General features: G+C 60.0%; 1 protein-coding gene and 1 long non-coding RNA gene across 2 annotated transcripts in view; one reads left to right on the top strand and one right to left on the bottom strand.

Annotated features, from left to right (window-relative positions):
• LOC144582957 (uncharacterized) overlaps positions 1-4,773 on the bottom strand; it is a 31,021-nt gene extending 26,248 nt beyond the window's left edge. The window contains exon 1 of the long non-coding RNA XR_013536524.1: positions 2,120-4,773. This is a non-coding gene — a long non-coding RNA (uncharacterized LOC144582957). The remainder of the gene's footprint in view (positions 1-2,119) is intronic.
• KLF13 (KLF transcription factor 13) overlaps positions 3,492-9,215 on the top strand; it is a 46,610-nt gene continuing 40,886 nt past the window's right edge. Inside the window, exon 1 of the mRNA XM_002749057.6 lies at positions 3,492-4,579. Within this exon, the coding sequence (XP_002749103.1) occupies positions 3,994-4,579 (586 nt within the window). The 5' untranslated portion in view covers positions 3,492-3,993. The remainder of the gene's footprint in view (positions 4,580-9,215) is intronic.

Below are 9,215 nucleotides of genomic sequence, written 5' to 3'. Positions count from 1 at the left end.
ATTCTGAAACTCAGCAACGCTATGCCTTGGTGTCGGGCTATTTTTCCTCCTGTGTTGGGCTCTCTCCCTTTTGGCACATGTTGTGAAGACTTCTCTTGGATTAATTCATTGATGATTTTCTCTCTTGTGTTTTCTCTGATCATGTGGGGTCCCTATTAGTTAATCAATGAAGTTTTTGGTTGGTCCACTAATTTAACTTTTCTTTCCTATTTTCCACTTTGTTGAGGCTGTTGTTCTACTTTCAGGGAGGTTTTTTCTTTCACATTTCTGCTACCTAGTAAACATCTCAAGAACACTTTTTGTTTTTCCCCTGAATGTTTATCTATGTTCTCCCTTGACAGACTGTGATGTCTTTTAAAATTTACCTAATGACATTATTGATGGTTTTGTTGATGTTTACTTCTCTCTGCACAGCATCTTTCTTCCCACTTGCTTTTTGAAAATCGATTGTAACTCTGTGTTTCATGACACAGGCTTTCCTGAGGTGCTGGGTCAGCTCTGGCTGCCTGCTTGCATTTGCCTGGGAGGGACTGAGAGGCCGATGAGAACCTCTGTGAACATGAGTGGCAGTGCTCACTGTGGCCTTCCCTCTAGGGTGAGCTGCCTGTTTAGTCGGGCAGCCACAGATGTCAGAAGGTCTGGGTGTTTCCCCTTGGTATGGTTGGCTCCCCCAGGAAAGACCCTTCTAGTCTCCTGGCTGCTTGCATTCTAAAGTCCCAGAAAGGGACTTGTGGGTCTCTGCATCCAATATCCATGTGTGCATCGAATCCCCTGACCCTATTACTGTACCTCTGTCCTTAGTTATGCCTGGTGTCCGCCCACCCAAGATGCTGCTTTTTACTTTTTTCAGGTCATAAATATCCAGCCTTTTGGCAGAACAAGGAAGGGGCAGTTGTCAGGCTGCATGATATTGGGGTGCAGTTTCGGGTATCTGAGTGCTCCTCAAGCAGATGTTTAGCCAGCCAATCTTATTTTCACCCCCTTTACTCTCACAGACAGTGGTACATAGTGCCACCCATTCATGAATCTTCTGGGGATTCCATGGAGTATGTTCTTAGCTCTCCTTCCTGGCTACTATCTCAGGGTTTCATTTTCTTGGATCTGCTAAGTATTTTAGCTTCAAAACCTGTGTTGTTACTTCCTCTCTTGTCCTCCCTGTCTTTGTGGATTTCTGCCATCTAACAAATGTTTCAAGGGTTCCAGAAGGAAGTTAAAGTCAACACATACTACCCATCCACCACCTTTACCCAGAACTCAACAACCCTTTCAGCCTTTAGTCTCTATACTCCCCAGACACACCTGCTCTACTTTTCTGTTGCTTCCATTTGAAATTAGATGGCCCCACCCACACACATACATAGGCCATCTCTGTCAAAATCTTACTTAGCAAAGAAAGCACGGAGTCTCGGCTAATGGGACATTTTCTCTGGGGAAGAGAACTGTGTCTATCTGGAAGACACTTCCATGAGGGTTTGGGATCAAGTCAGTGAATTCCACAACAATAATCAAATAATTGATCAGTGGATTATTGAGAAAGCAGCCAAGAGACTGAGTTTGGTCTCCAGAGTGCCACAGGGCACAGTCAAAATCCTTTGGGACCCACATTCCTAGGAAACTCTTGGAGGGCATGCATCAGCACAGAGGACCCTTGACCACACCGGGCATCCCCTTACCCAAGGAAGCGGTTTTGTTCATGGCTGTAGTAGCCCAATACCTAGAATAGTGCCGACTCTAGGAGGCCCAGCATTGTGCATGCCGGCTGGGGTGACCCAGTGGAGAGACGTGGAACCTTGAAGATTGGGGAGAATTCTGACGGCTGGAAAGGGGCCAGGAGGGTATGGGTGGCTGATAAGCTGGCGTAGGACCACTCCTTCCTTAAGAAGTGACTGATTGTGACACGTGGTGGGAAAAAAGGAACATTCCGAATCATTACTTGGTCAGGACCCACGTCTCTTAAATATCAACACAATCTGCCTAGAAGAAGCACGATTACTTTCTGCCAAGCCCAGACCCTCCTAGAGGGACCTGACCCAGCCCAGCACCGTTAGAGTCTCCCAGAGGCCAGCAACTCAGTGAGACCGCATTTTACGGTTTTAGTTAAGGGACTGAGGGTGCTCACCATAAAATGCATACTCAGAATGGCTGTTTCCGTCCCTCGCCGGTTATCCGAAAAGCAGTCTTACTGGGTCCCAAACCCCAAATTAATTTAGTGAGAACTTGAGCAGAATGACACCCCCATCCACTGCTGGGGTCCACTGAGGGTGAGTGCCGGGGCTCCTACATTCTCCTGGCTCCTCTCAGAACACAGCAGGGGTGGCTGACTGCTTCGCAGTCCATTAGGTACAATGCACCGGGCCGAAGCCATAGGGGGTTTGCTGAGCCCGATGACGAGGCGGTGGGAAGTTATTCACCGGCGTCCCTGGGTATGGCCTAGGCATGGAGAATGGCTGGGGCGGCGGGCGGGGGTGGGGGGAGGTTACCGGTGAGAGTCAAGGGCAAGTTGATCAGGCCCGGGCCAGGAGGCGGGGGCTGGGCACAGCCGAGCACTTCCTCCGGGAGGCCCAGACAGCGGGTGGGGCGCGGTGGGCGGGGTCCTAGCAGCTGGTGGCGTTTGAAGCCCTCCCGACCGCGGTGGGAGAGGGGCAGCCTAGAGGAGTTGGCAGCGGGCCTGGGGCGGGAGGGGGAGGAAGGGGCCCCGCGTTCCCTCAGCAGCGGCGCCGGCCGCCCTGGCACGTAGTTCGCTTTTGGAGGCACAGGCCGCGGTGGGCGCGCCACCCGGGCTGCCAGGCTCCCCGCCAGCCGAGGCCAGTCCTGCACCGGCTGACACGAGCTCAAGGGCAAAGCGGCCGCACCCCGGAACCCGGCCTCCAGGAACCAGCTCGAGAAGACCCGTCCCTCCCACGGGAGCTGCCCCGCCCGGACTCCAGGAGCTCGGCAGGACAAGGGCGTGGGGCAGGCAATCGGCCAGAAGCTCTGGGCGCGGCCACCAGGGAAGCCAGCGGCTGAGGGCGCGGCGCTAGTGCGTTCCGCCCTCGGGCAGCCCCGCGCCCAGCCCAGGCAGACACGCCTCCCCGCCCGCGCCCCTCGCGGGAGGGCGGGAGGGACAAATGGCGCCCTCCAGAGAGCGCGCCTCTCCACGCCGGAGACCAAGGCTGTCACTACACAAAAGCTCCGGCAGGGAAGTGCCCCCAGTGTCCCCGCCGCGGAGGTACGGTCTGCAGCACCGCGCGACGACTCCCCATGCCCGCCGCCCTCGGACGTAGTACGTCAGCGCGCCCCGCTCCAGTTTCCGCCCCTCCTCCCGCCGGCCTAGGGGGCACGCCCACTGGCGCGCGCAGGCCCAGGGACCGGGCACGCCCCTCTAACGGCCGGGATTGGCCTGGCGGTGCACTCACGGGCCAATGGGGTCCGTACTGGCCCTCGGCCACGCCCCCTTCCCAGGCGCGGGCACGCGACCGCTCCGGTCCGCCGGTGCGCGCTCTGGGCTCCCCGCCCCCTCAGCCCGCGCAGCTCCCCGCGGCCGCCGCCGCCTGTAACCTGCGCCGCCAGGATGTGGCTGGGGGCTGACGTCGGGTCCAGATGTGGCCCCGGCCCCGCCCACCCCCGGGGCCGGGCCGCCCACACCGAGCCGCGGCGCGCACGGCAGCTGTCCCGCCTGCCACAATGCGCGGCGAAGCAGCGGCCGCGACTTAGCGCGGTGGTCCCTAACGTCGCCGATTGGCATCCTTAGAACCCGCAGCCCCTGACGCCGCGCGGGGACCCCACTCGCCCGCGCACCCCATGCGCTCGATCTCCGGTGCCCGGCCGGGCCGGCGCCTCGCGGACGCGGAGCCGCGCGGGTGACGGCAGAGGCGGCTGCGCGCCCAGCCCAGCCCAGCCCGAGGAGAGGGCGCGCCGCGCCCCCGCCCCCCGCCCGTTCTCCCGAGGCCGTGGGTGCGGATGCGCCGCTGACGCCTCGCAGCAAGAGCACCGCCGCCGGCCCCAGCCCGCAGCATGGCAGCCACCGCCTATGTGGACCACTTCGCCGCCGAGTGCCTCGTGTCCATGTCGAGCCGCGCGGTCGTGCACGGGCCGCGGGAGGGACCGGAGTCCCGGCCCGAGGGCGCGGCCGTGGCCGCCACCCCCACGCTGCCCCGCGTCGAGGACCGCCGCGACGGCAAGGACAGCGCCTCGCTCTTCGTGGTGGCGCGGATCCTAGCGGACCTCAACCAGCAAGCGCCGGCGCCTGCCCCGGCGGAGCGCAGAGAGGGCGCCGCGGCCCGGAAGGCGAGGACCCCCTGCCGCCTGCCGCCCGCGCCGCCGCCTGCCCCCGAGCCCGCCTCCCCCGGCGCCGAAGGCGCGGCGGCCGCGCCCCCCAGCCCGGCGTGGAGCGAACCGGAGACCGAGGTGGGGCTGGAGCCCGAGCGGGAGCCAGGGCCCGCGGGGAGCAGCGAGCCCGGCCTCAGACAAAGGGGCCGGCGGGGCCGGAGTCGCGCGGACCTCGAGTCCCCGCAGAGGAAGCACAAGTGCCACTACGCGGGCTGCGAGAAAGTTTACGGGAAATCCTCGCACCTCAAGGCGCACCTGAGAACTCACACAGGTCAGTGGGGCGGCGCGGGCGCCGGGAGTGCGGGGACAGGACCGGCGCGAGCTGCCCGACCACGCCCCCGGAGCCGCCGGCCAGGCGCGAGGTGGGGACCAGGCAGGCCGGGACGTCCAGGGCCTCGCCCCTTCCCGGGTTGCTCCGACCCGCGGCCGGCCCCGCGCGCTAGCGCCAGGCGGGTCCCGGCTTTCGGAGCCGGCGCCCGCCCGGCGACCGCGCCCCCGCCGGGCACGCCCCCTCCCTGGGCGAGCTCGGGTGGGGCCGCGGGGGCGGCTGTAGTCTTCTGGGCCGGGGGAGGGGACGGGGATTCTGCCTGGCCGGGGGGCGGCGCGGGCAGGTGCGGGCGGCCTGGGTGGGGATCGCAGGCGGCGCTCGTGACGCTGGGGCGCCCGGGGGCGGGGGCGGGAGCGGGGGCCGGGGCCGCTCTCCCGGTCCCTCCTTCTCTCCTCCTCCTCCGCCCGGGCGCGCGCTCAGGAGGGGAGGGGCCGGCCCCGGAGCGCGGCGGGCGAAGTTCACGCGGGGACAAGGCTCCCTTAGCCACTCTGCACATTCTTCGCTCTCTTCTTCCTGTAATTTTTCCAGCTCTCTAAGGTTTAATTTATCGTAACCAGAGTCCGCGGCGGCGCTGGGCTACGCGGGGGGCGGTCCCGGGTCCCGCTCCCCGCCTGCGGCTTAGTGGAAGCCCCCGCCCATCCGGCTGGCGGGGGCGGGCCGGGCCCCATGGCTCCTCTGCCTCGCGGCTCTCTCCCAAAAGCAGCGCCCTGGCCGCTGCCGGTCCTCGGTGCCGTCCTCTCGCCTACCCAATTCTCACCTGCCCTGGGCCGGTTCCGGCTTTCGGCACCTGCGCGAGGGCGGGCGCTGAGCCTCCAGGTTGGGGACCACCGTCCGCCCCCGCTAGCCCCGCGGTAGCAGTTCCCACGCGCGGCCGGGTACTTTGTGGTTGATTCATCTGCGACTGTTTCCTCCCCTCCCCTTTTTTGTTTCGTTTTTAACACAAAGATGAACACGTTTTAATGGATGGCTATCGTCCTCCCCCATTTTGGTATAAAGAATTCTCTGCTTCCCCTGAGGTCTTGTGAGTTCTTCTGTGACACCTCTTTTACCTTGGGGACAGGCTCAAAACCGGTGTACTGAATATTGTTACCTTGTGACCAAGGGTGGTGGTCTCTCATTTGTAAAATAGTTTATATAGTGATTAAAAGGCATAAAAAGAAGCTGCAGCCTTGGAGACCCTAGAGTTGACGGCCACCTTTTCCAGTACACTTGGAACTGAAAGGGCCCGAGGTCTGCAGCTGAGGCTTTCGGATCTCGAACTAACTCTCTCCCCGCCCCCCTCCCCACCCCTCCCCGCCTGGCTCCTCCGCCCAGGGCTGTACCCGGGCTCCTAACCCTGTGCTGTGGCCGCCCCAAACCACGTGGCAGGTGATGGGGTAGAGGGTGAGGGCGGAGCCATTTCTAGGCATTCAGCGGCAGTTAAGGGTGTGGGGGTTTAGGTTGGAAATGGGGGTCAGTGTGGGCTCAAGAGTTCAGCCCAGGGCGCAGCTGCAGGGTGGGTGTGGCCCTGGGGGAGGGGCCAGGCTAGGCTCAGATCCTGGGGGACCCTGAGTATCGGGTGGGGGCAGCACTTGGGGAGTGGCTGGGGTTGAGAACCACTTTGGGCGATGGTGCCTGTGCTAGGCGGCATACTTAAATGTTTGAGAACTCTTTCTACGGCCCGTCAGGATGGCCTTCCACCCGGCAGCACCAGTAGTTGGAAATTGAGGAGGGGTGGCCGAGGGAAGGGGCTCACCGTTGTGGTCAGGGCTGGCTCGGCAGGACCCCTGCCCTGGGATGTCTTCCTGATGGGTTCACCTTCTGCTTCAGGCTCTGGTCCTGCGCAAGCCCCTTCACTAAGAAGATTGGTGCAGGGGCTCTGGAGTCCCTGGCCTCCCGCTGTGGGCGGGGCCAGTTTCCTCCGAGCATCTAGAAACACAAGGCAGGCGAAAGAGAATGGAACCAACTCTGATTGCCTGCATGTTCTACAACACCTATTCCTGGAGCAGAGAAACTGCTCCACCCCTTCATATGTGCAGAGATCAGAAGTCCTGCCTCCAGGGTGGATGCCGGCCTCCGAGTTGGGAGTGCACAGGGCTCCAGCAGCGCACAGCGGGTCGGAGGGGAGTTGGGAGGAATGCAGATTTCCAGGCCCCTGATGCTGCTGTAGTACATACAGTTCCAGTCGGCACCTGGGAATGCATTTTAACCGGTACCCCAGATGACTCATTATGAGGGCTGCACGGCCCAGGAACTTGCCTCTGGAGGGAGTCTGGTTCAGTATCTGGTGGAGGCACCCCTGGGAAGCCCATTTCCAGCCCCTGACCAGGTGTGCAGAGCATAAGTAACTGGTGTTCTTCAAGGGAGAAAGGGAGCATCTCACAGAAGGGAGAAACCCAGGCTGGCCTTAGGAATGACTAAGGCAGGCCACGAGGGGGTGGCTTTGCTACAGCCGCGGGCTCTGAGGTGTCTGTGGTTTGTGGGCCTCTAGCACTATTGTGGGGTTTCTGACGTCAGTGACGGAGGTCATGCCCAGCCCTGTACTCCATTAGATGCGGGAAGGTGCCTCTGACCCCCTTCCTGCATCTCCTGGACCGACAGTAATTTCATGGCAGAGGGTGAATGTCAAAACCAGGAAAGTAGCCAGCTTCTCTGTGCTGTTCCTTTGTGTGACTGGGGACGGGTCCCCAGATCTCCCTGCAGTTCAGTGGTGTCTGCCCTGACTACCTGGAAAGTCTTCAGGGAAACGAGGTCACGTATGTGAAGACTCCCTGGGAAGTGCAAGGGTCAGCCTTGACTCTGGAGTACTGGTGGTCCCTCGGCAGCTGCTCTGCTCTTATCTCCCACCCCCAGCCCTGAACACCTGCTTGCTAAGAGCTTTCTGTCCTGGTTAGCCGTGTGGCAGTGTGGACTCCCACTCCCACATCCCAGAAGGCATCCTGTGGACACGTTGGCCTCTGTCACATTTAGGTAATTGTTGATGTTATAACAAATGCATGATACAACACAAAACCAAGAAAAGAATCTTGGCGGCTCGTGCTAGTTTATTATTTGGTCAATCAGAACTTCCCAGCCCAGGCGTGGAAAGTTTGCTAAGAGGAGCTTGGGGGACCGCAAGACCAGGAGCAGACTTTCTTGGAGACTGAGGTGCTTTGTTGCAGAAATTCCAGGACTCACCTCCAGATAGGTCAGGCTGGGGCACTCTTGAGGGCATACTTGTTCCCCAGATCCTGCCTCTGGAGAGTCCTGCTTGTTGACCTGAATGGGGAGACTTGGCAGGCCCCTAGCAGAATGGCCACTTGGTCTTTCCTGGCAAAGAAACCCTGAATACATTCCTACCTATTTGTTCCCACGAAGAATTGTTTTCAAAACTGCTCTGTGCCCTTTTTTCCCTTCAGTGCTGGAGCCAAAACATCTCTCTGTATGCTGGGCCCTCTCTGTGCTCTGGGGGCCCCATGGAAAGGTGGGCACAGTGCCTTGCACAGCCCGCCCTCCCACAGAGCCTGAGGCATGTTCCTGGTCACCTGGCCCTGTTTGGGGTGGAAGCGGGAAGCAGAGTAAGATCACATTCTCTCAGCCATTTCCTGTGATAATTTGGGTGGGGTTCACCTAAAATTTATCTTTACCCACAGAAGCAGGATTTGATCCTGACAGATGATCCCTCCTCCAACGCACACTCTGGCTTTAGAGCCTTGTTTCCAAGCACGCTGCTTCCTGGCCACCTGCAGGTACTCCCTGATGCTGCTGCCTGGCAGAGCAGAGGGCATCTGGGTGGGCTCTCCTTTACCCAGGGCAAAGCCATGCTTGGTGGTGGCCCGTGCTTTGTGCAGAGACACGTGCAGGCCAGTGGCTTAGCGCTCCCGCCTCTCCCTCTTACGCCCTCAGGTTGCCCTCAAACAGTGCAGAAGTGTGTGCGGCATGGGAGGTGCCAGCCTGCACCGCCACCAAACCACCGTTACCCCATGTTGGTGCATTTCTTTACAGACCTTTTAGAGGGATTTGCACGTTTGCATCCACGTGTATCCACATAGACATTTTGAAACGTCGGGAAATAGGATCCTAGCAAACACCCCGCTGCTGGCATTTTGTTCTGTGTATTGCTTACATGAGGCATCGTCATTCTTTTTCACAGCTGCATGGTATTCCAGGTGTGGCTACGTGGCTGCACCGTAACTTCCTTAGCCCCTCACCTACTGAAAGGACAGCTTCATTGCCTTTTCTGGTTTTTGCTATTAGCAGTGTGTAGCAGTGGACCCTGATGTGTGTGTGTCTTGGTGCCGGGGAGCTGGCATTTCTGTAGGACCGGGACCTGGTGGCGGTATTGATGGAGTTGATAAGTGTTGGTTACATGTTGTAGAGTTGCTATGTTGACCTGAAAGACATTCTGTTTCTAAAGGAAGCAGAACACAGCTGTTGGTGCCCGTGCTGAGGGAGAGACCTCTCCTGTCGCCACCCCACCTTCCTGAAAATGTTTAGTTCTCCCAGTTCTCCTTTTGCGTGTGTGAGAACAGCAAAACCACTGTCACTCCCGCACGCCTGGTGGCCGGCTCTCCTGGCCATCTTCAGTTCTGGTTTTCCAGAGATTGGAGAGTGTTCGGTG

Source organism: Callithrix jacchus, chromosome 6, assembly GCF_049354715.1.
Source record: "Callithrix jacchus isolate 240 chromosome 6, calJac240_pri, whole genome shotgun sequence".
Classification (NCBI taxonomy): Eukaryota; Metazoa; Chordata; class Mammalia; order Primates; family Cebidae; genus Callithrix; species Callithrix jacchus.
The sequence above is the reverse complement of the archived record's forward strand: the minus strand, read 5'-3'. Positions and strand labels throughout refer to the sequence as shown.